General features: G+C 51.0%; 1 protein-coding gene across 3 annotated transcripts; it reads left to right on the top strand.

Annotated features, from left to right (window-relative positions):
* The first annotated feature begins 955 nt into the window (after window positions 1-955).
* MKS1 (MKS transition zone complex subunit 1) lies at window positions 956-26,318 on the top strand. Of its 3 annotated transcripts, XM_054008228.1 has the most exons (19): window positions 957-1,071; window positions 1,370-1,488; window positions 2,886-2,950; window positions 6,468-6,623; window positions 7,258-7,352; window positions 7,669-7,797; window positions 8,148-8,252; window positions 8,667-8,775; window positions 13,482-13,538; window positions 16,183-16,225; window positions 17,248-17,310; window positions 19,575-19,645; window positions 20,023-20,092; window positions 20,398-20,505; window positions 21,200-21,333; window positions 22,122-22,204; window positions 22,283-22,380; window positions 25,546-25,683; window positions 25,938-26,318. In XM_054008228.1, the coding sequence occupies exons 1-19, from the start codon at window positions 992-994 to the stop codon at window positions 26,024-26,026; spliced, it is 1,812 nt and encodes a 603-aa protein (XP_053864203.1). In that variant the 5' UTR covers window positions 957-991; the 3' UTR covers window positions 26,027-26,318. The 3 variants fall into 3 exon arrangements, with proteins under 3 accessions (XP_053864204.1, XP_053864203.1, XP_053864205.1); XM_054008229.1 differs by lacking the exon at window positions 17,248-17,310 and having other exon boundaries at window positions 956-1,071; XM_054008230.1 differs by lacking the exon at window positions 25,546-25,683 and having other exon boundaries at window positions 958-1,071.
* The last annotated feature ends 1,223 nt before the right edge of the window (window positions 26,319-27,541 follow it).

The raw sequence follows: 27,541 nt of genomic DNA, 5'->3' as shown, positions 1-27,541 counted from the left end.
GTGGAATCTCCTTCCTTAGAGGTTTTTTAGGTCAAGCTTGACAAAGCCCTGGCTGGGATGATTTAGTTGGGGATTGGTCCTGCTTTGAGCAGGCGGTTGGACTAGGTGACCTCCTGAGGTCCCTTCCAACCCTGATATATGATTCTATACCAAAAAAAAAAAAAAAAAAATACTTCCATTGATGATAATCTAAATTTACAGATACACGAGGAATGATTGTTTGAGAACTTATTAGCCGTATGATGATGACAATTTGTGTTTTAACAAGTACGTTTTTTAATGTCAACAGTTACTGTCAATAACTGTTGTTTGACCCTCAAATTCCCACAAGTGTGAAAGTCTATTTATGAGGGCTCTAAATCCTCCAGCTGCAGCTCTCATGCCCGCCAGTACCAGATGAGGGGCCTTCCTCCGTAGGACAGGCTCCTCCAGACCCTCTGACAGAGGACAGCACTTGCTGCGATCAGAGGCAGACTAAGGGGAAGCTGGGTGGGGGAGTAAACAGGGCACTGGCCTGGAACTCAAGGCCAGGGTTCTGCACCCGGCACTGCCACTGGGCATAGATGCTGGAACAATTTGCTTAGTGGGGGTACTGAACGCTATTAAACAAAACTGTAAACCCTGTAAATCAAACCAGGGGTTGCTGTTGCACCTCCTCACCCCTAATTCCAGCATCTATGCCACTGGGTTGCTAAGTGACTTTGGCTAAGCCACGTCCCCCTCTCTGCCTCAGTTTCCCCAGCTGCGAGATGATGGGGGTGTGGCTGCTCCTTTATGAGAGCCTGGCGAGGGGCAGGACCAAGGGCGGGACTGGCCCCGCCCGGGGCAGCCCTTCCCACGGAACGAGACAGACCGCACGCGCTCCCGAGCCACGGGCAGGCTGCGCATGCTCATTGGAGAGCACGCGGGTCAGCCTCGCCCCCGCCCATCTCCATGGTGACGCGGACGCGCTTTACGGCGGGACAGGCAGGAGCGGCTCGGCGTCTGGCCCATGGAGGAGCTGGGCTGGAGCACGGACGCCGGCGGGGCGGTGTATCGCTCCCGGGACCCCGTGCGGAACCTGCGCATCCGGTCAGGGCCTGGCCGGGTTCCCCGGGGCGGGGGGGCCTGGGCCTCAGCCGCGCCGAGGCGTGGGGGGTGTTGGTAGCCCGGCCCGGCCCCCGTACAGCGGGTTGGTGTCCCCGAGGTGGGGCTCAAGTAGGCGGCCCCTGCCCGCCGCCCCCACGCCGGCAGCCCTGGGCCAGGCGGCCCTTGCCCACCCCGGGCAGCGCCCTGGGCTCTTCTCCACTGGGGCGGGCGGCCCCTCTCGCCCTGCGCGCCCCGCTCCCTGCCAGCCGGGTGACTCCTGCCTCCTCCTCTCCACTGCCAGGGTTCACATCCAGCGGGTCACTTCCACCAGCCTCCTCCTGCAGCAGCTCCAGCAGCCCGCCGGCCAGCAGGGGAAGGAGCTCATCAGCTTGGCCACCTTCAGTTCCCACCCAGCAGCAAGTAGGTGGCTCGTGGCCAATGTCTGCTCTGAGGGGGACCCCCCCCCCCAACGTGTAAAGCCTCACAATGGCCATCTCTGGTTTCTGCCACTGGGTAGGAGACCTGTGCAGGAGCCTTGGGAGACAGAGGCTAAAGATGGGGCTGCATCCCTGACCATCTTGGTTAATAGCCATTGATAGATAGATGTTTTGGCATTCACAACATCCCTGGGCAACAAGTTCCACACACTGAGTGTGTGTTATGTGTTTATTTTAAACCTGCTGCCTATTAGGTGACCCCTGGTTCTTGTGGTATGTTACGGAGTAAATAACACTTCCTTATTCATTTTCACCACACCATTTTATAGACCTCTGTCATATTCCCCCTTAGTCGATTCTTTTCCAAGCTGAAAAATCCTAGTCTTTTAAATCTCTTGTCATATGGAAGCTGTTCCATATCCCTAGTCATTTTTGTTGCCTGTCTCTATACCTTTTCCATTTCTAATATATCTTTTTGAGATGGGGCAACCAGAACTGCACACAGTATTCAAGATGTGGGCTTACCATGAATTTATATAGGGGCATGATGATCTTTTCTGTCTTATCCCTTTCTTAATGGTTCCTAACATTGTTAGCTTTTTTTTGATTTAGTGCTCATTGAGTGGATGTGAAGTGAAACCCCCTGGCTATTTTTACTTCTCAACCCAGAGACCTGTAGAAAGCAAAGACCATAAAGGAGGAAAAGTAAATTCCCTTGGAATAACTAAGTTGAGGGTTCCTAAACACTTCAATAGCATGAACCATGGGAACACTTTCCCTATCCACTGTCAACCAGCTTTCTACCCACCCCCATCTGCTATCTCTTAACATCCCTGTTGCAGCTACAGCAATGGCTTACCTGGAAAAATGATATTAGGACAGGACTTGTATTTGTTGCTTCTTTAATGCATCTGGCAAAGAGAAGGAGCCAGTCCAGTAAGTACTTAGTTCTCAGTGGCCTATAGCTTGAGAACTGATGATCTAAGCTAGTGTTTGTAACACAGCTAAGGAAAGACTCTGACCTGACTGTGTCACTTCTACTCTCTCCTTTCAAATCTAGTCCACTCATTCATTCCCCAATCCTGGGAGGGGCTGGTGGTATAATATTTCTGCCCCCTACTGCTGCCATTGATGTTAATGGCTGCACCATCCCTCACAAAGGCCTGCAGGAAGCTGAGTGTCAAGCTTCTTGTTCATTAGGTGCAGGTGACATGGGAATCCCACATCTAGTAGTGCAGCCATTAACATCAATTCCAGGTCCTGCCATTGAAACAGAAGAGAGGATGCTGGGAGGCCTGTTGTACTGCACAGTGCTCTTTGCTGGGGGGTGGGGAAGAGGCACAGGTGTGAGAAAGTGACCAGCATCCTCTTGCCTTTCAGGTGGCTATTGTCCTGATGATGAAGAGGAGGCAGTAATTGGTTGGCAAGAAAAACTCTTCAGCCAGGTGAGTAAGTGGAAGACTGCCTTGAGTGGCAGATAATACTCAAATTTTTACAGCTGTATAGTATAGTACCCCATTGGCACTAGTGCAAGGGGCCCTGGCTTCATCTCCAGGTCCCAAAGAGGAATGGAGGGCTTGTTCCAGTTAGATATGGCACTCGCTGCTGCAATTCAAGAGGGTTCTGTGTTCTCTAACCTCTCATGTGGCCACTGCAATCTCAAAACACAAGGAGAAAATGGAGCATGTTTCTGATCTAGAATTATCCCAGCTAGTTCCCTGTGCCATCTTGTCCATGTCTGTAAAGGATGAGTGGAGGGTACACGTAAAAGCTGTGGAAGTGACTCTGAACCAAGAGAGAGAAACAGCATTATGGTTACTGTCTGTCCAGGATCCAGCTCTGGGAATAGCAGTCTATGGCCCCATAGTTACAACCACAGCAATCTTAAATCCTAAGCCTACAAACAAACAGTTATGCATGTGAGTAGCTTTACACACTTGAGTGGTCCACTGGTAGTCATATATATATATATATATATATATATATATATATATATATATATATATATATATATATATATATTTGCAGATTTAGGGCTTAAGTCTTGCTTAAAAAAAAAAAACCAAAACCAAAATAAAAAAATCAACATACGAATTGCTCCAATATCCCATTAAAAGCATCAAACGTGATCACTCTGGCACATGGGGGAGGGATAGCTCAGTGGTTTGAGCATTGGCCTGTTAAACCCAGGGTTGTGAGTTCAAGCCTTGAGGGGGCCACTTAGGGATCTGGGGCAAAAATCTGTCTGGGGATTGGTCCTGCTTTGAGTAGGGGGTTGGACTAGGTGACCTCCTGATGTCTCTTCCAACCCTGATATTCTATGATTATTTACAGAGCAATTTAGATTTTTTTTTTTTAAGAGGTGAAACAGTAAAAATGCAGTTTGATTTCCATGAAAACGTGTCAATGTGTACAGAAAATCTTTAATGTTTCCTTGCAACTAGTACAAGAAGTGACCACCCTCATTTTACATATTTAGCTGCAGTGAATTCCCTTGAATGTTAACCAATGCTGTGTAGCTCTTACATTCCATACTGATCTCATCCTGTTTGGAGCTGTGTTTTATTATTGTTGTAGCAGAGCACCAGCTCCTCAGCTCTGCCTGCCCTAGGTACCCTGTTTGCTCTCCCAAGCAGTTTGGTCCTCTCTGCTCCCTAGCTGGAGCAAGAATCTCTCTCCCACTCTCTCAGCCTGCCCTTTTATCGGGGTCAGCTGTGCCCTAATTGGTACAAGCACACCTGTGGCTGACTACCCAAGCAGCCTCTCTTGGCTGCTTTTAACCCCCTTTCTGACTGGACCAGGGTGACCACCCCACTACAGGCTCCAACTTAATCTTTACTCTCCAACTGTAGGATGTCCCCAGTTTAATACTATAGAGATTTTATGCACTCTATCTGATTTCAGAGAGTAAAGCACCAAACCCACCTAAGGGGCAATCCTGAAAACACATATGAGCAGCTTTACTCAAGCAAGTAGTCCCACTGATGTCAATGGGATGCCCTGCATGAGTCAGGTTACTCATGTATTTGCAGTATCAGGCCTCAAGTACTCCCAATATAATATTTGTAAGAACCCCCCCCCCCCCCCCCCCAAAAAAAAAAAAAAAAAAAGGGCATATAACTAGGAGTGACAGGATGAAACCATGACAGGGAAAATGGAGGCTAAATGCAGAGCACCACTACCTGGCAGGGAGGTGTGTCACACTGTGGAATCACACCCCAGGGGAGTGGGGGATGCTGTGTCCTTGGTACACACTAAAAATGAAACCAGACCAAGCCCAGGAGGGAGTGGACATGTAATGGGGAGTTAAAGGGGACTGAGGTTATTTAGCCTCCAGAAGAGAAGAGTGAGGGGGGATTTGATAGCAGCCTTCAGCTTCCTGAAGGGGTTGGAGCTCGGCTGTTCTCAGTGGTGGCAGATGACAGAACAAGAAGCAATGGTCTCATGTTGCAGTGGGGGAGGTTTAGGTTGGATATTAGGAAACACTGTTTCACTAGGAGGGTGGTGAAACACTGGAATGGGTTACCTAGGGAGGTGGTGGAATCTCCATCCTTAGAGGTGTTTAAGGCTCGGCTTGACAGAGCCTTGGCTGGGATGATTTAATTGGTGTTGGTCCTGCTTTGAGCAGGGGATTGGACTAGATGACCTCCTGAGGTCTCGTCCAACCCTAATATTCTAAAGGTCAAGACTGTGAGCTAGAGATACTAAGTGGGTTTTTTTCCTATTTCTGTCACTGATTGTGTGTGACCCTAGGCACACACTATTTAACATCTTTATCAGTGATGTGGAAGAAAACAAAATAATCACTGCAAAGTTTGTAGATGACACCCAAATTGGGGGAATGATAAACAGTAAAGAGGACTGCTTGGTAAGCTGGGCACAAACAAACAATATGTGTTTTAATGCAGCTAAACATAAATGTATATACATCTAGGGAACAAAGAATGTAGTCTATACTTACAGGATAGGGAACTCTTTCCGGGAAGCAATGACTCTGAAAAAGATTTGGGGGTGGGGTAGATAATCAGCTGAACTTAAGCTCCTGGTGCAATGTTTTGGCCAACAGGGATAATGAGATCCTTGGATGCATAAACAGGAATCTGGAGTAGGAGTAGAGAAGTTCTTTTATCTCTGTATTTGACACTTGTGCAACTGCTACTGGAGTCCTGTGTCCAGTTCTGGTGTCTACAATTCAGGAAGAATGTTAGTAAATTGGAGAGGGATCAGAGAAGAGCCACAAAAAATGATTAGAAAACATTCCTTATAGTAGTTATAATCAAGGAGCTCAGTTTATTTTGTCTAACAAAGAGAAAGCTAAGGGCTGACTTTTTATAGTCTATAAGTATCTTCATGAAGAACAGACAATAATGGGCTCTTCACTCTAGCAGAGAAGAGTATAACATGATCTAATGGCTGGAAGTTGAACCTAGACAAATTCAGACTGGAAATAAGGTGTTCATATTTAACAGTGAGGGTCATTAACCACTGGAACAATTCACTAAGGGTCATGGTGGATTCTCCATCGCTGACAATTTTAAAATCAAAATTGGATGTTTTTCTAAAAGCACTGCTCTAGGAATTATTGTGGGGCAGGTCTCTGGCCTTTGTTACACAGGAGGTCAGACTAGACGGTCCCTTCTGGTCTTGGAATCTATTAAAGTCATGTCAGCCCCTGAGGGATGGACTAGGTATGCTTTAGTTCAAACAGGAATTATTTGGAGACGATCTCTGGCCTGTGTTGTGCAGGAGATCAGGTCAAGTGGTCCCAGTGGGCCCTTCTGATCTTGGGATCTATGAATCTCTGACTAGGTTGGAAGTAAGGCTGGAGGGTGGGATTTTAAAAGGAACTTAGCTCCCCGAGGATCCTTTAAGAATCCCAGCCTAAAGGCCCTTTCTGTCTCTGATCTCTGTGATACGTTTTATGCCAAAGCAGCCCTTATGTTTTCTCTGTGCTGGTCTCAGTTTGAGGTGGATCTGTACCAACATGAGTCAGCCTGTCAGACCCCCTTGGATAGGCAGTACCACCAGGAGATCTTGAAGCTGGAGAAGTCAGGAGGCCGGAAGAATAACCGCATCTTCACCTACACAGACCATGACCGATTCACCAACCTGAAGGAGGTATCTGCCCTTAGTTGTGCCTAAGCTGTTGCCATCTGTGCAGTGGTAGCTCTCCACATGGCAGTCTTTAGGAAAGAGGGATACATTCACCAGGTGGTGGGCTCAAGAAACTGAAGCTGAGTACCCTGAGAGGCCAGCTCGAGGGCAGCAGAATATATTTTCATGCAAGACACCTCCAGCCACTGCCCCAACTCCAGGCTGAGTCCTGGGCGTTTCAGAAAGATGCACGTTGAAAGTCTGGAGGGAGCTGTTAAGAGTCCAAACTCCACTATTTGTTCCCTGTTATAATGGCAGCTGCCATAACACATAGAGTCTCAAATGTGCCCTGTTCAAAGAATGGAGGATGGATCAGTAGCACTTTGAAGGCTAAGCTCAGGACCTGGGCTCTCCCCTAAGTGGGGAGCCAGTCCAAGGCCCTCCCACATTCACTTTGACTTTGGATCAGCTGAAAAGGGTGCGTTGTGTGCATGTGTGGCTATGCACACATGTATGTGCCTGTTCCAGGACTGAAGTCAGGTCTGCCTGCAGCTAGGAAGGGGAAATCGCTTGTGGTGTGAATGCTCCTGCCTTTCCAAGGTGAAGGAGAGGCTTTGCCTATAACTGTAATAGTTCCACCCCCTGCCCTCTCTTCCAGCACTGTCAGAAAGTGACCAGCTCAGAGCAGGAGGTGCCATCATTCCTGGCAGAGAGGATGGCCAATTTAAGGAGAAGGCAGGACCGCAGGCCAACGTGAGTGCAAAGAAGAGCTCAGAGCTCACTTTAGCCCTGTCTCAGAACTCACTAATGTAAGATTGCCAGCCCTGGTTCCTGGGGGGTTTGAGTACCCCAGCCTGGGGAAGCTGGCGGTGTGGATTCCAGCAAGGGTGCCCCAAGGGTCTGGCTTCTGGAGCCTGGGATTGTGGCTCCTTGTTCTGGTGCCCCAGCATGTGGATCCCACCATGCATGTTATTGTCTATGTTGGGGCTGTATTGCACTGGCGCTGTGGGGTTTTGTACCTGGCAGCTTGGAGACCATGGATAATACTGTTCTGTGGCTTCCTTGGCAGGGAAGGAAGTGTTCTGAAGTCCCGTGTCATCACTTGGAAGCCCTCAGAAGAATTTATTAAGAATAACCATGTCATCAACACCCCTGTTCAGACCATGTACATCATGGGAGACTTGGGACCATGTGGGATGTAAGTAAAGACTCGGAGTAACCTGGTCTCCTAGATGGGAAACCCCTGCTCTCCCCCTCCCTTATGAAACCACATTCCCCTGGCACCAGTCCTAGGAGGGGAATTCCAAGATCATCAGCAATTCCAGCTGCTGTTGCCTCCTATGCCTTATTTCAGTGGGAAGCATTGTACTTGTCCCCCCATCATCCCAACCTTCTTATTCTGATCAGTGGGGGTATGTTTGATCAGTCTGATCAGCTGGGTTTGTTTCCCCTCTCCCACATGCACAGGCAGGACCATGAGTCCACTGGCAGCTGGTGCGCATGGACTCTGTTCGGACTGGGTGTCTGTTTTATGGTCTCTCCCCTCAGGCTCGGCCACAGGGAATATGAGCACGTTCTTTGCACAGTCAAGGTGGATGGCAATGGGGTGATCACAGTGAAGCCTGATTTCACGGGCACTAAAGGTGCTTACAGGTGAGCAAGGCAGTGTGGGGCTAGTGCTGCAGGTGGGATTGGTGCAGAGGGGCTGAAATTACAAGGTAACCCTGGGAAAAGTGTACTGTGGAATGGGGGACCCTGCAGCCTCGCACCTAGAATGGGAAGCATGGGCTCCAGAACTCAGGCAGGATCATAGCATGCTCCTCTCTGATACATCATGGGATCTGCTGAGCCTCTTGAGCAGGCAGTCACCCCCATGGGCATGTAGTAGCAGGGATATCCTGGGAGTTTCCTTAATGATCCCTTGCTGCTGGGTGAACCCCCAGGAGTGTGAATGGTGGGACATGGCTGCTCCTGGGGCTGCCGCCTCCGCCTTAGGGGTGGTATAGCTGCTGTGGGCACTGCCTATCCTGTTTTGACTCTTGCCCATGGTGCTTTGGGGATGTGCAGGATTGAGCTGGATGGCGAGAAGCGGGAGCTGTGGAGGTACACCATTGAGAATGCCTCAGCCCAGGTGCAACGAGAGGAGGAGGAGCGGGAGCAGCGCATGTTCAGAGATGTAAGGATCAGCTTTGACTAAGGCCCTTGGGGACTCAGCTCAGGAGTCTGATCCCATCACAACTGTTTCTGAAGTGGAGCGACCTTCCCAGAAAACGCCCTGCCACTAGCCCCTCCTATTTAAATGGAGGCAGCTCCAGATCATACCCCTCACTGACTGTAACTGTGCTGACAGTAACACTTTAACACTGACGCTGGTCTCTCAGGTAGCCAGATCTAAAGCTAGGCTAAATCCAGGACCCTGAGTTCCACTGAGATGCCTACTGAAGGCCCCGAAGCACAGCTCTCGTGTGCTCTGACACAGCTTGATAAGCGGGCAGGCACATTTTGCACTAGGTTCATTTTCTGAATGGTTTTGCTGTGGAGCCCATTGCCTCAGGCCAGTCTGGATGGGCGTAAGGCCTGGACAGTAGTAGACTCCTGAAGGTCTATTGGGCATATTGGAAGGAAAGGATGTTTTTCTAGCAGAGTACAGATGGCGAAAACCCTCTCAGGACTGCTGCTGTCTTGGAGTCCAGTAGTAACTCAGGAGCTAAGAGAGCACCCAGATTGCAAACTACAGTTACAAATGGTGGACATGTTCCTGCACTCTAGGCAGCTGATGCAACCTTTACCAGCTCTTCCTGCTGTTTACCTCAACCTCTTATCCAGCTAAATTAGCTCTCTTCTGCGCACCAATCTCATATAAGTGTTGGATCATTCTTTCGTTTGCAGAGTTTTTGTGCTCCTTGCGTGTGTGTGTAGATGTTTAAGTGCATGAATGTTTCATTTTGAACTCTTATTCTTAACTTTGAGTTTCAGATTAACTTCCCCCTCTGGATTATCATGGAAGTACAGTAAATATTAAGAACAAGAATGGCCATACTGGGTCAGACCAATTGTCCTTCTAGCCCAGTATCCTGTCTTCTGACAGTGGCCAGTGCCAGATGCTTCAGAGGAAATGAACAGAACAGGGCAATGTTGAATGATCCATCCCCTATTGTCCAGTCCCAGCTTCTGGGAGATCTAGGGACACGTGGAGCCAGGTGTTGCATCCCTGGTCATCTTGGCTAATAGCCATTGATGAACCTGTCCACTAGGAACTTATCTTGAACCCAGTTATACTTCTGGCCTTCACATCATCCGCTGGCAATGAGTGCTACAGGTTGACTGTGCGTTGTGTGAAGAAGTACTTCCTTCAGTTTATTTTAAACCTGCTCACTACTAATTCATTGAGTTCTTGTGTTATGTGAAAGGGTAAATAACACTTAGAATCATAGAATATTAGGGTTGGAAGAGACCTCAGGAGGTCATCTAGTCCAACCCCCTGCTCAAAGCAGGACCAACACCAACTAAATCGTCCCAGCCAGGGCTTTGTCAAGCCGGGCCTTAAAAACCTCTAGGGATGGAGATTTCACCACCTCCCTAAGTAAACCATTCCAGTGCTTCACCACCCTCCTAGTAAAATAGTGTTTCCTAATATTCAACCTAGACCTCCACTGCAACTTGAAACCATTGCTTCTTGTTCTGTTATCTGCCACCACTGAGAACAGCCTAGCTCCATCCTCTGTGGAACCTCCCCTTCAGGTAGTTGAAGGCTGCTATCAAATCCCCCCTCATTCTTCTCTTCTGCAGACTAAATAACCCCAGTTCCCTCAGCCTCTCCTCATAAGTCATGTGCCCCAGCCCCCTAATCATTTTTGTTGCCCTCCACTGGACTCTCTCCAATTTGACCACATCCCTTCTGTAGTGGGGGGACCAAAACTGAACGCAATACTCCAGGTGTGGTCTCACCAGTGTCGAATAGAGGAGAATAATCACTTCCCTCAGTCTGCTGGCAATGCTCCTACTAATACAGCCCAATATGCCGTTGGCCTTGGGAACAAGGGCACACACTGCTGACTCATATCCAGCTTCTCGTCCACTGTAATCCCTAAGTCCTTTTCTGCTGAACTGCTGCTTAGCCAGTCGGTCACAAGCCTGTAGTGGTGCACGGGATTCTTCCTTCCCAAGTGCAGGACTCTGCATTTGTCCTTGTTGAACCTCATCCGATTTCTTTTGGCCCAATCCTCCAATTTGTCTAGGTCACTCTGGACTCTATCGCTACATTCCAGTGTATCTACCTCTCCCCCCAGTTCAGTGTCATCTGCAAACTTTCTGAGAGTGAAATTAATCCCATCATCCAGATCATTAATAAAGATGTTGAACAAAACTGGCCCCAGGACCAACCCCTGGGGCACTCCACTTGATACCGGCTGCCAACTAGACATCGAGCCATTGATCATTACCCATTGAGCCCGACAATCTAGTCAGCTTTCTATCCACCTTATAATCCATTCATCCAATCCATACTTTTTTAACTTGCTGGCAAGAATACTGTGGGAAACTGTTTCAAAACACTTCCTTATTCACTTTCTCCACACCACTCATGATTTTATAGGTGTCTGTCATATTCCCCCCCTTAGTTGTTTCTCTTCCAAGCTGAACAGTCCCAGTCTTTTTAATTTCTCCTCGTATGGAAGCTGTTCCATACCCCTTGTCACACCGTCTGGAGGCTCGTGACCATGAGTGCCTACCTCAGGGCAAACTGTCAAAAGTAGGTGCTATGTTCTATAATTAGATTTCACCAACTCATTACAAAATGTTCATTCCTAAAATACCACAGGAGTCTTATAATGGAGTCACAGACAGTCCCCGTAGACCTTCCAGTCTATCTTGCAACCCAGGCAAGATGAACTATGTGATAGATGGTCACTTACACAAAAAAATCACAAATATTCCAGGTTACTCCCAGTCCCAAGAGACCACTCACTCACCCACATCGATTTGCATCCTACACCAAAAATAATGCTGCTAGCCAATTCTTTAGTAAACTAACTTAAGGTTTATTAGCTAAGAAAAAGTAATGAGTTATTGAGAGGTTAAAGCAGGTAAAAATTTATGTACATGTGAGTCATAGTCTCTATTTCCAAATGGTAGCAGAGATGGAGTAATCTGCCAGTTTCCCAAAAGTCTGAGCGCAAAACTCCCGTTTGCTGCTCCTGGTTGCTTGCTCCTTTCCCTTTTCCCCACCTAATTTGTAGCCTCCCTAATAATCAGCCTTGCTGTTTTGAGCACAGGGGTTGGTGCCCCATCTGTTAACATAGAGAGACTGTAATTCAAGAGGCACATCTCCCTGCAGGAGGGATTCCAATATGACAAGAATCTGAAATTCCTTTCCACGCAATCAGCACTTGAGTCAGATGGCCTCTATTGTCAGGCACGAGAAAGCAGAGAAGTTCACGCATCCAGCCCATCTCTAGCTGACTTCCCAGGTCCCTAAAAACACTGGATTGTTGTTGGTTTCTTCACCCTAGGGTGACCAGATCGCCCAGGTCAAATATCAGGATGGGGGGGGGGGGTGCGTGGCGGAGGGGCAGGGCAAAAATAAAAAAACAAACCCTCCTCCACAAGTGCTGAAGGGAGGCCCTGGAGATGTAGGGGGAGCACGGTGCCATGGGTGAGAGTCCGGCCTGGCCCCGAACAGGCAGGACTCAGTAGGGAGAGTAGGGGGGCGGCCCGCGGGGCCAGGCAGCGGCTGTTCTCCTCCCCCCCCCCCCCCCGGGCAGCGGGACTCGGGAGCAGCTGCTACTGCAGCTCCCACTGCCGCAGGGGGGAGGAAGTGGCTGATGGCCAAACTCGGCGGCTGCGGCTCTGGTGCCCATGACAACACCCCCCCCCCCGAGCCTGGGACTGCTGTGGTGACCCAGCGCGCACGGTGTGTCCAGCCCCTGGCCAGTCGCGTCTGGGCTGCTGCCCAGCTGGTGCAATCCTGCGGCGGACCCGGAGTGGGGGGCAGCAGGCCCCAGCCCCCCGTCCTGCTCGGGTCCCACAGGGGAGCGAATGGGGCTTGGCTGCTGATGCCGATGCCTCCGCCCCGGGTCGCCGCAGGATTGCACCAGCTGGGCAGCCAGCCAGCCCAGACGCAACTGGCCAGGGGCTGGGCGCAGCATGCGCGTTGCTGGGTCCCTGCAGCAGGCCCGGGTTCGGGGGCACCAGAGCCGCAGCCGCGGAGCGCCATGGCCGCTTCTTCCCCCCGCGGCAGTGGGAGCTGCAGCAGCGGCTGCTCCCGAGTCCCGCTGCCCGGGGGGAGAACAGCCGCCGCCTGGCCCCACGGGCCGCCCCCCTCCTCTCCCTACCGCCTGACTGAGTCCTGCCTGCACTCGGGGCCAGGCCGGACTCTCACTTACCCCGGCCCCGTGCTCCCCCTGCGTCTCCGGGGCCTCCTTCCAGCGCTTGTGGAGGAAGGAGGAATGGTGAGCCTGGGGAAGAGGTGGGGATTTGGGGAGGGAGCCAATGGGCGAAGGCGGAGTCGGGGCGGAGTGGGGGTGGGGCACGAGCACTTCTGGGCTCCGGAGCATTTACTTGTTTGTCCAGTGTCCCGACCTAACATCGGTCAGGACGCAGGACAAACAAGCAAATATCGGGACAGTCCCGATAAAATCGGGACGTCTGGTCACCCTACTTCACCCTGTCACTTGTTCCCACATGGGATGCACCCAGCTGAGGAACTCTGTCACCCTTACAGACACTTCTGCAGCATGGCACTGGTTTTCTTTATCTGCGTCCTGGATGTCTCGAGCTGTGTTCCTCATACATCTCCTACTTGGGGCTGTTCTCTGTAACGTGTTTGGAAGTTGAAATGATTGCTTCATGATGGACTTCTTCTAATCCATTGTTTTTCTTTAGTTGTATAGTCGGCACAAGGAATATCTCAACGGCCTTGTTGGCTCAGACTTTGAGATGGTGAGTAACAGATGCGGTAAGAATATGAATTCATCAGTGACCTGAGGCCAGAATTGTTAATAAATTGCCTTTGGAGAATGGTGACCTCAAGTCTCCTGGGGCAGTCTTGGCCCTGATCTACCCAACAGAGTTAGGTCGATGTAAGGCAGCTTACATTGATCTAATTATGTCAGTGTCCACACTACAGCCTTGCTCCTACTGATGTAAGTGCCCTATAGTACACTGACATAATAATGCCACCTCCACGAGAGGCGTAGGGCTTTTGTTGGTGTCGTTAGGGAAACGGCGTCCGTATAGACACTGCGAGTTACTTACATTGGCTGTTGGCTGTCATTTTTGTGTCATGTTGGAGCCGTGAAATTGACAAGAAAGCTGGGCTCACTATCACCTGCCTTTAGTGTGAAGAAGCCTTATCTGGGCTCCAACTATAGCCCGGACCTCTCCCAGCCTCTGGGCTCCACACTCCCAGTTGAGCTGCTGCTCAGGCTCCCTGCTCAGAGCCGGGCTGCCTTTGGGTCTCGGCTCCCTGGTCCCCACTGTACTGAGGCTCCTCACTGGGAAGATGGCAGGCGCTTGGTCTCCAGGCGGGGAGTGTGGAGCCAAGAGCCCAGGCATCTGGCAGCCAGGCTCCTGGCGGGGAGCGCAGAGCAAGAGTCCAGACAGCTGGGAGCAGGGAATCCAGAGTGGGTGGGGGGCAGCCGGACTCCCACGGGGGAGCAGGGAGCTGAGAGTGGGGGGAGGGGACAGCTGGCAGGGAGCTGGGAGCCCAGTGGGCAGCTGAGAGCCCAGGTTTTCAGCCCCCCACACTGCCCCATTAGGTCAGAGGGAAGTGCTCCTGGTGAGGACGTGCACCACCAACAGAGGGAGGGTAGTCTGGACATGAACCACCACAATAATTACTGCTGTGGTTGTAAATTGACTTAACATAGGTTGATTTACATTTCTATTGTGGACATGCCATTCTTTACAGCTATGGCTGAAGAGGCACAGGCGTTGTATCTGAATGTTCTCCTGATCTTAGCATGGATGCCATTGTGCCAGGGCATCCAAAGATTGCCCAGCTTGGGCAGCATGCTGGCAACTATCAGCGCTGTGATCCCTGCCTGCTGACTTGCATGAAGTGAAGTTGATTGTAGCAGCCCTTATCTTTAATATGGATACTTCGCCTGTAGAGACTAGCAGTCCAGCATGCCTTGGTCTGAGACAGAGCTGCCAGGATCCAAACACCCCACTGCTTGCTGAGAGTTGTAGTCTCTGTGGGACTGTACTCTTTGTAGGCCTTGGAATTAGATTCTGTGAGACAAAAGGAACACCACTTTGTTCTGGGGATCAGCTGCCACTGACATTTCAGAGTTGTGGAAGGCTGAGCTAGAGCCCAGGGTGGTCTAGTCAAAGACACTATTTTCAGTCTCATGTTTATTGCTCAGTTTTTTGGAATCTCTTCTGCTTGGTCTCAGCCCCAGGTGGGTGGCAAGTGTTTGAGCTGAGTGGGAACCAAGTGTTTTCTCTGCTTCAACAAAACTTCTAACGCTTTTTTTACAGGCAGGCTTGAGTGGAAGGGACAAGAGCCAGCATTTCCTAAGTGCTACAGACTAGGGACCGAATGGCTAGGTAGCAGTTCTGCAGAAAAGGACCTAGGGGTCACAGTGGACGAGAAGCTGGATATGAGTCAACAGTGTGCTCTTGTTGCCAAGAAGGCTAACGGCATTTTGGGCTGTATAAGTAGGGGCATTGCTAGCATATCGAGGAACGTGATCGTTCCCCTTTATTCGACATTGGTGAGGCCTCATCTAGAAAACTGTGTCCAGTTTTGGGCCCCACGCTACAAGAAGGATGTGGAAAAATTGGAAAGAGTCCAGCGGAGGGCAACAAAAATGATTAGGGGTTTGGAGCACATGACTTATGAGGAGAGGCTGAGGGAACTGGGATTGGCTAGTCTCCAGAAGAGAAGAATGAGGGGGGATTTGATAGCAGCCTTCAACTACCTGAAGGGGGGTTCCAAAGAGGATGGAGCTCAGCTGTTCTCAGTGGTGGCAGATGACAGAACAAGGAGCAATGGTCTCAAGTTGCAGTGGGGGAGGTCCAGGTTGGATATTAGGAAGCACTATTTCACTAGGAGGGTGGTGAAGCACTGGAATGCGTTACCTAGAGAGGTGGTGGAGTCTCCTTCCTTGGAGGTTTTTAAGGCCCGGCTTGACAAAGCCCTGGCTGGGATGATTTAGTTGGGAATTGGCCCTGCTTTGAGCAGGGGGTTGGACTAGATGACCTCTTGAGGTCCCTTCCAACCCTGATATTCTATGATTCTAAGTGCTAGTGACTGGGACCAGCTTGAGATGCTGTAAGGGGCCTGGTTTTAGAGAGGGTTGAACTCTCTAAGCAATGTTGAGGTGGCCGCTCAGATTGGCTGGTCGCTTTTGGAAATCTTGGCTGGATCCTGTGGGAAGCCAGGACATTCCCCCAGGGAGTCTTGTCTCCTTATGACCAGCAGAGAGAATCCCCTGGCTGGGGCTTTTAGTGTAAGTGACTATGAAGTGTCCTGCAATGATGCTCTGGCTTAGGGCAGGGCCCTCTAGGGAAGCACAGTGATCAATCAGCTATTGCTGAGCTGCTTCTCACCATTCTGCCTGTGTTCTCTCTGTCACAGACTCTCCCTGGTGCACTGCGGCTGTTTGTGAATGGAGAGATAGGTGAGTGCCTATTATAGACTCTCACTCTGAGGGGGCAGCCTGCTGCTGTGTAAGGCCCTGCACTCCCCAGAGACCCAGGGACTAAGGTCTACAGTTCAGTCTAGGTCAGAAGTGCTTTGTCTGCTGGGAAGGATGTGAGCTGATTCCCTGCCAGTGGCCCACATCTCTGCTGACTAATCCCAGGAGAAGTGTTTGCACATTGGGGTTAGGGGGGAGGGATAGCTCAGGGGTTTGAGCATTGGCCTGCTAAACCCAGGGTTGAGAGTTTAATCCTTGAGGGGGCCATTTAGGGATTTGGGGCAAAAATCTGTCTGGGGATTGGTCCTGCTTTGAGCAGGGGGTTGGACTAGATGACCTCCTGAGGTCCTTCCAACCCTGATATTCTATGATTTAGCCATCCCAGGCAGACATACAGGTGTGTGATGGCAGTAATGGAGCCCATAGTAAAGAACAGAACTTAGCATAGAACCTCCAAGGCTAGTATGCTGCTGCTGGTGAGAATTCGATAGCTGCTCTCAACTACCTGAAAGGGGGTTCCAAAGAGGATGGATCTAGACTATTCTCAGTGGTACCAGATGACAGAACAAGGAGTAATGGTCTCAAGTTGCAGTGTGGGAGGTTTAGGTTGGATATTAGGAAAAACTTTTTCATTAGGAGGGTGGTGAAGCACTGGAATGGGTTACCTAGGGAGGTGGTAGAATCTCCTTCCTTAGAGGTTTTTAAGGGCAGGCTTGACAAAGCCCTGGCTGGGATGATTTAGTTGTGAATTGGTCCTGGTTTGAGTAGGGGGTTGGACTAGATCACCTCCTGAGGTCCCTTCTAACCCTGATATTCTATGATTCACACAAGGAAGCCCCCTTTGAGAAGACCCTGGCTTGTCCCCACCATCTGCAGTAATCTCCTCTCCTTACTGGGACCTTTGGGAACCCTGTATGGGACTCTCCCAGCCTGTGCAAATGGGAGGTTCTGGAGGGCTTGGGCTGTGGTTAGGAGACCCCACTGTCATTGTCTTGTCTTCTCAGTTTCAGCCCAGGGCTACGGGTATGACCATCTCTATGTTCATTTCTTCCTGGAGCTGCCCAGCCGTGAGTAGCCGTGGTCTGGTTCCTGAGCCAGTGTCCCTGCCACACTGCAGCATTACGAACGCTGCCCTGCTATAGGGTCCACCAGATCAGTCCTTCCCAAAAGCAAGCATAGCAGCAAGCAAGCAATGTGTTGGCCACCATCTTGGCTGGCAACAGGGATTGAACCAGACACTTTCAGAGCATGAGTCTCTATAGCTTGAGCCAAGCTTGATTTATCTGGGGGTACCTAGGGTTGTGAGGCAGCTCACTACCACCAGCCTTTAGTGTGAAGAAGCCTTATCTGTGCATGCTGGGGGACAGCTTACCAACACAAGCAGTTCCCTCCAGGTCTGCCAGGCCTTGCTCGCTCTCTGTCTCCAGGTTAGCAAACACCAACTCCACCAAGCATTTCCCTGGAGTGACCAGCCCCTAGTCCTGGACACTCTCAGGATTCACAGATCTGCTGCTCCCAAAGAAGCAATACACACTAGCATGGCAGTTTCCCTTTAGTTCACTGCTCTGTTTAACACACAGCACTTCAATATGGGTATGGTGAAAACAAGTAAAAGTTTATTTAACAAAGCATAGAGATTTAAGTGATAGCAAGTAGAAATATTAGAAACAAATGGTTACAAGTAAAATAAAATCATAACGCACATTCTGGAACCTAGACTTACTTAACTAGGCACCGTCACGTCTTAGAGTTGCTCATCAGCATTTTTCAGCCAGGCAGGCTGTGATCCCATTTTCTTGAAACAAGTCACGCTCTCAGCTTACCTCCTCAGTGAAGGATACTGTGTGTGTCTCTGCACTGTCCTGATGTACCAGACTATTTCTTTGATCTTAATCGTAAACAGGACACCCTGCTGCTGTGTGTTCTGTCCTGTAGGTTGTGATCTCTTGACTTCACAATCTTGATTAGCAGTTGGCTCCGTGTACAAATAGACTTATGCTGTTAGATGCACAATGAACAGCCAGGGAGATAAGTGTGTACTACTCCCTGCCTGACCAGAACTGGTTTATCACCTTGTGCTGACCTGCTTAACTTACATATTTTAAAGCATAGTTTTCAATATAGACACACAGCTTTTTAAATAACATCCTTACAAACATTTTACAGTGATTATGATGACCAGTGGGCTACAGTCTGTCAGTAAAGACCTTACATGCCATCTTTTAGCTAGCTATTATACAGATGTCAGACCAAGGTGAACCCTTTAAAACCCCATGCACCCCTTATGTTCTTGGCCAGTAGGCATCAGGGTGTCCCTGGGTCACAAGGATGTGTAACACATGCTGATCAGTGGATTCCCCTTACTCTTCCCTTTTGCAGTGTTGTGGTCCTTCAGGCTCCCCGAGCCCCCTCCCAAGCATACTGTAGAGAGCAGAGCTTGACGCCTCTTCCCCATCAGCACTGGGCTCCACTCGGATCTCGCTGCCTGGTGGTGTCCAGTTTCCATGTGCTGCACTAACACTGAACCATCAATCCTACTTTCCTGAGGCTGAGAGAGGCAGGCCACTGGCCCTAGGGTCACTGTGGGTTGGAGTCATGTTTGCAGGATGCTCTCAGCTTTGTGCTGCATCACTCTGCAGCCTGCCCAGCAGGCTTTGATCAGTGTTAGTGGGTTAGTTTGTCTGCCCTGTTTTAAACCCTTGGCTTTTTGTCTCTGTTAGGCTATATCCCTTGTCCCCTCCTCTCTATGGGATTATAGCCCAATTGGCTGTTTGTCTCTCTGGGGATACAGGCCTTGCCTACGTTCTGTTTTCAGGTCAGATTTAAATACGAGTGAAGTTGGCTCCGAAGTTCCCAGTTCACGGGATCTCCCAGGAGACGCAACTAGAAAGGCGAAAGGGCAGCGAAGTGCCTAAGGGGAGCTCAGTGAGAGAGGACTAAGGATACGTCCAGACTACCTGCCGATACGGCAGGTAGTGATCGATTTATCAGGGATCGATATATCGCGTCTCGTTAAGACACGATATATCGATCCCCGAACGCGCTCCCCATTGATTCTGGAACTCCACCGGAGTGAGCGGTGGTAGCGGAGTCGACGGGGGAGCCGCGGCCGTCAATCCCATGCCATGTGGATCCCAGGTAAATCGATCTAAGATACTTCAACTTCAGCTACGCTATTCACGTAGCTGAAGTTGCGTATCTTAGATCGCCTTGCGCCCCTCCCCCCAGTGTAGACCAGCCCTAACATTCTTCTTAGCTGCTCCAGGACAGCCGCCCCTGCTTTTCTTACAGCACGTGTCATTCACCTCACAGCCTCCTCTTCTTCTGCCAGGTTGGTCGAGCCCAGCATTCCAGCAGCTCTCTGGGGTGACGCAGACCTGTGTCACCAAGATCCTGGGCAAGGTAAGGGGCAAAATAGGGCACTTTTTGATGTGGTGGTTTTGAAGACTGATGGGGCTTCCTACTGCTTGTGAAGAGCTCTGTGTGCCCACTCTGGCTCCGTGTGTTGAGTGTTACAGTGGGAGGTGTTATGGGGGTTCCTCATACAGCTCAGTGGGGTAGAGGTCTCAGGCCTGGCATTATAGTGTGGATTTTCCAGGGCTGGGAGCACATTGAATGCCCTCTGTGTGACTGATCTTGGCCAGGGGTCAGTCCCCAGCAGGATCCTCACCCCACACAGCTGGTTCTCTCAAGCCCTTGCCATGTGCCGCATGATGCTGGTGACCCTGCCCAGGGTCTGATCTCTGCCCTGTCATCTCATTCTTGTTCCTCTTTCTCAGGACAATGTGGCATACTTCTCCTACCCCTTTACTCTGGAAATGTTTTTCACCCAAGAGGATGAGTCAGAAGGTGAGTCCCTTGCTGCCCGGGCCTTGTTTGCCAGAATCTGATAGGGGCATTACACCATAGGCACTGCACAGCCTGACGCAGACAGCCCTGCACCTAAGGTCTCCCTCACCCAGAGAGGAGCAAAGGAGCAAAATCCTGTATCTGGCAAACATTCTCCCCATGCCACATGGACCTGGGGCATCTGGCGAGTAGTCGCTTCCCACGCCAGGGAATATGAAGGGATGGGACATTCCTGCTAACAAGGTCCTGAATGGCCAGCAGAGCTCTCATTGGCTCGTTTATGACGTTGCTCTCCTTCCTTTTAGGCTCTCTCCCACAGTGGCCTGTGATCTATTTTGAGGTTCTCTCGCTGGATTCTTGGCAGAGATATCGTGTTGAAGGTTATGGCTCTGTGGTGCTGCCAGCAGCTCCAGGTAAAACCTCGCCAGATGGCCAGCTCCTCCTGGGCCTGGGGCTCAGCTGATCATCAGGCACTGGGAAAGGATTTCCCCCACTACGCATTGAGGGGGCACAGTGGGCCTCCTATGAAACAGTGAGAAGAAGTCAGGTGGGCGTTTCCCATGCCATTCAGTGCTGCTGCTGGGGAGCAAGAGGCAGTGGTGACCTTTGATTTGTCTGGTCGTTCCCTTGGTAACGTCAGGCAGCCAGCCCTGATAAAAATACTTCTGTGACTCACCCCCACCCCCATACAAGGGGAGTTACCCTTCCCTACCCTACCGGGGGCTGTTAGGCCTCAGAGCTTGTGGCAATGGGCAGAAGCCCCTACAGAAACTCAGGGCATTCCCCTCATGTTGAACAGGGAAATGTAACTGTTCTACTCAGGAAAATGCAAAGCTTGGCTTGATCTGAGGGGCCTGTGTTATAAGTGAATATGGTATCTCCATTGTTAGCTGTGTGTGCATGGGGGGCAAGGGTAGGCCCTATCACATGCGGTATCTCTGTTGTTAGTTGCATGAGAGCAGGGTGGGGAGGTCTGTCTCCCATCCATTCCAGCCCATTTGTGGGGGGAGGGAATCAGTGGACATTTGTCCTTCCTACCTTCCTCCCCTGTGATTCTCAACGGGTTTGTGGACATACCTCTCTAACTGGCTTGTCCTCCTGGAACAGGGTTCCACACCCTGACAGCCCCCACCTGGCGACCCATTGAGCTGGGGACGGTTGCTGAGCTGAGGAGGTTTTTCATTGGTGGATCCCCTGAACTGGAGGACATGACCTACGTCAGGATGCCAGGAATCTTCAAGGTGAGTTCAGCCTCGGGGCTTGTGCCACTTGCTCTGAGTCAGATTCTGCTCCTCTCACAGGAAACCCTTGGAGCGACTTGGGCCAGATTCCAGCCTGCTGCCCAGTGGGCATCGCCAGAACCATCATGAGAACTAGCCTTTGTTGGCTGTCTGAACAGGATCAAATGGGCTACTGAGACTGAACCATGCCCTGGGTACATTACCATGGGGTGTCTGTAGGAGGCTTGCACTGCCCTGGCACGTTCTGGGCTTGCTCTCTGCAGAGTGGCTGTTGATCCAGCATCTTTCCTTTCACCAGCATTAAACTCCCTTGCATGTGTAGAAAAGCAGGTGCAATTCCTCTTGAGAAATGGAGCTGTGCTGTAGCTGAGCTTGCTCCCTGGAGATGGGACTCATTTTGGGGAGAGGCAGGCAGGATGCCCATGTGCTCTGGAGACTTACAGCAGTTTGTGGGGGAACAAACAAGGTGGGCTCAGTAGGAGGCTGGAATCAGGACAGCACCTGAAGAGCAGTGAGTGAAGCCTTCCACCCCCACTGCATGGTCAGCCCCCTAATGAGCCCTAAGCAGTGAGCCCTGCGCCAGCATGGCCTGGAGCTCTGTGTGCCCTTCTCAGCACCACTTGGGGGTGCCTGGCCTCAGTGCTTGTGACCCTCTGCAGGGAAAGGACACTCCATGCACCCACCCTGTCGCTAGCCCTCTTGCAGGGGCCATGCTCACTCTCCCTGCAGGTCAGCCTGGCACTGCTGACTGCAGACAAGGGCTGCTCTGTCTTGTGCTTTCCCCACAGGGAGAGTGCCTGAGCCGCTTTGGCTTCCGCACAGAGACAACAGGAAGCGTCACGTTCCGGCTCCACTGCCTGCAGCAGTCTAAGTAAGTGCTGCCTCACTTCCAGCTCGTGTGCCAGCGGCTCCTGCCCAGCCCTGACCTGATGTTTGTGCTTCTGTGCAGAGCCTTCTTGGAGTCCAGTGCCCTGAGGAAGCGCATGCAGAGTGTGCTGGACCGGCTCGGGGGCTTCAGCCAGCAGAGCTCCCTCTACAACGTCCTGGGTAAGGCTCTTTCCTATCAGTCTCGGCCATGTGGAGAACCCCTGGCTCAGCTTGCTCCTGCATAAGGAGTGAAGAAGCTGTCATTCCCCAAGGGCCCCTCTGACCCTCCCACTCCCCCCCTTCCCTCCTCCCTGCAGACTCCTTGTGCTTGACTCCAGCAGGGCAGAGGTTAAACCATGAGACAGGGAGTTGCTGGAAATGGCAAAGAAATGTCAAGCAAGTGGCAGGATGGAGTTTGTCTGGGCTAGCAAAGCTAGAGAATTGTCTATCCAGGGCCCACCAGCACCTGAGACCCAGCATGACTAGCTGTTTTGACACCAGCTCCCAAGAGGAAGTTCACTGCTCCCTGAAGAAGTTGGAGCAGATAGAACCCCCAGTGCTGAGAATAGCTGTTCAAGTGTCCTCTGTATTCCCAATCTTGGGACTTGCGCCGAGGGTGCAGCAAGACAGTAAGTAGCACTTTCCGGTAGCAGTGCCCATTAGGGCGCCCATGTGCGCGCCCCCCCCCCCCCCCCCCCCCCCCCCCCCCCACTCGAGCATGCTCTGAGAGTATGGGTATAAAGGACACTTGTTGCCACCTCAGTTCTCCTCCATCCAACCTTGGGTCTCCTAGGTTCATAGACTTAGTGCTCCTAATTAGATAGTTTATCTAAGCTAATGGTGTTAGTTTTTATCGTTAGTAGTTTGAGTAAATTATTTTACAGTTTAGGTTAGATAAGAAAATCTTTATATATTTTCAATATGGTGGACCCTAGCATGAAGAAACATGGGTTCAGATGCTGCGTGTCTTGCCAGTGGTCTTCCTGGCATCTGATGCACATGTTCATTGTATAAAATGCTGAGGGAAGAATCATTCCCCAACATGTTGTGCTGCCTGTAGCTCATTCACACTTTGGGCCTGCAAGGAGAAACAAAATAGACTTCAGGCTCTTCTATTACAAAGAGGCCTTGTCAGCATCTTGGATCTGATAGTTCTAAAGGATCCGAAAATAAGGATAGGAGACTGGAATCAGCACTGAATACATCCAGGTCTAAGAAAATGGCAAACAACAAAATTTTTGGCCTTGATGCTGAGGTTTGGTTCCAGGCTGACTGATCTTACTGGACCCCAGTCCTGGCTCCAAAACTTCTAAGACCTCCCTTGGGAGCGCTACCAGACAGACTGCCAAAGTTTTCAGATGACTTACTGGAACCTACTATTTTGGTCCTCAGGAAAAGAAAGACTAAATTTAAGCATGCGTCAGGTAGGTCTTCAGACCATTCACACGTGGATCTGAGACCTAGCAATGTTAGATCTCTGGATTGTTCCAGTGACTCAAACCTGAAGAAAAGACCATCTAATCCAAGCATGGCAGTTCAACAGCGTACGATCAGTGTCACAGCACAGAATCACTTAGACCTGCATCTTGTCTCAGATCCAGCTATATTCATATAATAATAGAGTTTGAAGGGACCCCAACAGTCCTTTCTGAACAGTTTATACCCATCCATGACAGTGCTCCAGTCATGTGAACTGCCCCACCAAGTTTCTGTCATTCCAATAACAAGTTTGTTATTCCAATAACAAGGACAAGTGCAGAGTCCTGCACTTAGGAAGGAAGAATCCCATGCACCGCTACAGGCTGGGGACCGACTAGCTAAGCAGCAGTTCAGCAGAAAAGGACCTGGGGATTACAGTGGATGAGAAGCTAGGTATGAGTCAGCAGTGTGTGCTCTTGTTGCCAAGAAGGCCAACGGCATATTGGGCTGTATTAGTAGGAGCATTGCCAGCAGATCGAGGGAAGTGATTATTCCCCTCTATTCGACACTGGGGGGACCACACCTGGAGTATTGCGTCCAGTTTTGGTCCCCCCACTACAGAAGGGGAATGTGGACAAATAGGAGAGAGTCCAATGGAGGGCAACAAAAATGATTAGGGGGCTGGGGCACATGACTTATGAGGAGAGGCTGAGGGAACTGGGGTTATTTAGTCTGCAGAAGAGAAGAGTGAGGGGGGATTTAATAGCAGCCTTCAACTACCTGAAGGGGGGGTTCCAAAGAGGATGGAGGTAGGCTGTTCTCAGTGGTGGCAAATGACAGAACAAGGAGCAATGGTCTCAACTTGCAGTGGGCGAGGTTTAGGTTGGATATTAGGAAACACTGTTTCACTAGGAGGGTGGTGAAGCACTGGAATGGGTTACCTAGGGAGATGGTGGAATCTCCATCCTTAAAGGTTTTTAAGGCCCGGCTTGACAAAGCCTTGGCTGGGATGATTTAGTTGGTGTTGGTTCTGCTTTGAGCAGGAGGTTGGATTAGATGACCTCCTGAGGTCTCTTCCAACCCTAATATTCTATGATCAGTCATCTAGTCTAACCCCCTGCCAAGATTCAGGATTGTTGTGTCTACACCATCCAAGACAGATGGCTATCCATATTGCATTGCTCTCCCAAGAAGAGACTGAAATGGGACATTGAGTGAGGAGGACCTCCAGCAAGCAGGATCTCCAGTGCCTAAGACCCAGTGAGTTCACTAAGAAAGAATTAATCCCCTCTTTACGTATCTCGGATCCCTACCTCAGTCGTATCATCTGCTGCTTCAGGATCAGATCTGCATAGAATTAAAATCTTTAGGTCCTCTTCCAGTTTGTTTATTTCATACGAAATAATCTGCAAGAGTAAGGCCATTTCATCCCAGTCCCTATCTAGATGGGTTAGCCAGTGTATTGAAGAGTGTTGTAGAGGGTCTGTCTCCTAGGCCTGATCCACTTAGAGTTCATTCTTCTAGAGCTGTGGCTGCAACTACAGCATTTGCCTAACATATTCCTCTTACTGAAATATGCAAAGCTGCTACATGGAAGACTTTGACAACACATTATGGATTGAATTTGGCTCCCAGGCCTGTTGCTCATTAGAGTGGTGCTCCAGTCTCTGTTTAATTAAGACTCCACATCCCTCCTTCAAATCTACTGTACTGCTTACCAAACTATCCCAAGAGTGGGAATATGCAGAGGACACTCAAAGAAGAAAGGAAGATTACTTACTTGAAACCAGATTTCTTCTAAATGGATTCTGCATATTCACATTCCCCACTACTGTCCAAATTTCAGTATCTTGGTATTCCGATTCAGCAGTGGAAGGAACTGATGTGGCAATGGGGGCTATGCCCTTTTTATACCCATTTTCTCAGAGTGCACGCGAGCGCTGCAGCAGGGAAGGGCCCGTGGGCACCCTAACAGGCACTGCTACCGGAAGGTTCTATCTTCATGCCGCACAAGTTCCAAGAATGTGAATATGTCAAGTCCACCTCAAAGGACACCAGTTACAAGTAAGTAGTCGGCATTCATATCGTGCAGGCTGGCTGTGGGGTGCTGCAGTGTAGAGTCACGGTTGGAGGGGAAGGAATTTCGAGAGAGCAGCCAGGGTCTCATGCTTTGTGGGTGGGAGAGTTTGTCATAGCCAGCCAGAGAGAGAGCGCAACCGTGTTAGCCAGACAGGCCCCCATCCCTCCACTCCCCTGACAGACTGCCTTAGCAGGAGTCTCAGTGCATGCTGAGCCCATTCTTGGATGCTCTGTTGCAGAGGCATTCCAGAGAGCACGGCGCCGGATGCAGGAAGCACGCGAGAGCCTCCCCCAGGACCTGATCAGCACCTCTGCCTCCACCGTGTAGCAGCCATGAGCACTGAGCTCCCAGCACCTCCACTGGCACCAGGCCTGGCTGGGTGCAGCAGTAGGGTTACCATTTGTCCGGATTCTGCCGGACATGTCCGGCTTTTTTGAGTTAAAAATAGCGTCCGGCGGGAATTTGTAAATGTCCGGATTTCCCTCCCACACAGAGCGTGCTTGGCTGACAGGGCAGCTGGCCGGATCGTGCCACTCTCCCAGGGTTCTGGCAGCCAGAGCCCCTCCTCCACTTCCCCCTCCTCTCCCCTGCAACTTGAGACCACTCCCCTCCTCCCCCCCCCCCCTGCATTCACAGATGGCCGGCCGTTCGCCTCAGCCTCTGGCAGTCTGGAGCTCCTCCCCCTGCTCCCCCCTCCCCGGCTGCTGAGCGCGCTGTTCCGCAGCACTCTGTTCTGAGCGGCACGGTAAGGGGGCCAGGGGGTCGGAGAAGCGGCAGGGAGGTTCTGGAGGGGGCAGTCAAGAGACAGGGAGCAGGGTTGGATGAGTTGGGAGTTCGGGAGGAGGCTGTCTGGGGGTTGGGGGTGTAAGGTTTTGGGCAGTCAGGGTATAGGTAGGGGGTAGGGTCTTAGGGGGGCAGTTAGGGTGGGGGGGTCTCAGGAGGGGGCAGTTAGGGGACAAGGAACAGGGAGGCTTAAGTAGGGGGTGGGGTTCTGGAGGGCAGGAGCAGGGGTCCCAGGAGGGGGCAGTCAGGGGACAGGGAGCAGAGGGGTTTAGATGGGTTGGGAGTTCGGGGGGGGGGGCTGTCAGGGAGTGGGGAGTGGTTGGATGGGGCGTGGGAGTCCCTGGTGTCTGTCTAGGGGTGGGGGTGTGGATAAGGGTGGGGGCAGTCAGGGGACAGGTAGAGTCCTAGGGGGCCAGTTAGGATGGGGGCAGGGTCCCAGGAGGGGGCAGTCAGGGGACAAGGAGTGGGGGGGAGGGTTGGGGGTTCTGAGGGGGGTGGGAAGTGGGAGGGAGTGGAAGGGGAGGGGCGGGGCTAGGGCAGGACTAGGGCGGGGCTCCTCCTGTCCTCTTTTTTTTTTTGATTGTTGAAATATGGTAACCCTATGCAGCAGCCTCTCTTCTAAAAGCACCTTGTGCAGCAAGAGTTTCAGCTCCAGCCCCTTTAGGCTTTGCAAGTGCCTCCCACTGCGGTTGTCAGTGTCTCTAGGATGCTCAGCCCCCGTACTCTCCTCTTGCATCCCTACTGGCCCCAGTAAAGGGGGCATCTTCCTTTTGAGGTGGTGTCTGCCTCAGGATCCCATCTGGTGCTCCAAACTAGAGCCAGAGCCACTGCCCACCAAAGAGCTGGGTATGCCCAGCACTGCCTGGGTCCCTGCATGACAGGGTAACGAGTTGCTAGGCTCACTCTGGTGCTGATGTCCAAGCACTGTTTTAGAGCACTCCATACATGTTTGATACGAGGTAAAGCTCTGGCTTTCACTTGCTCATGGGATTTAAAGAGCCTCCCAAAGCCTGGGAGGGGCACTCAGGCCCTGGCTTTGGTAGCACCCCATTTCCTCTA

This window comes from Malaclemys terrapin, chromosome 18 (genome assembly GCF_027887155.1).
Source record: "Malaclemys terrapin pileata isolate rMalTer1 chromosome 18, rMalTer1.hap1, whole genome shotgun sequence".
NCBI classification, from domain to species: Eukaryota; Metazoa; Chordata; order Testudines; family Emydidae; genus Malaclemys; species Malaclemys terrapin.
The sequence above is the reverse complement of the archived record's forward strand: the minus strand, read 5'-3'. Positions and strand labels throughout refer to the sequence as shown.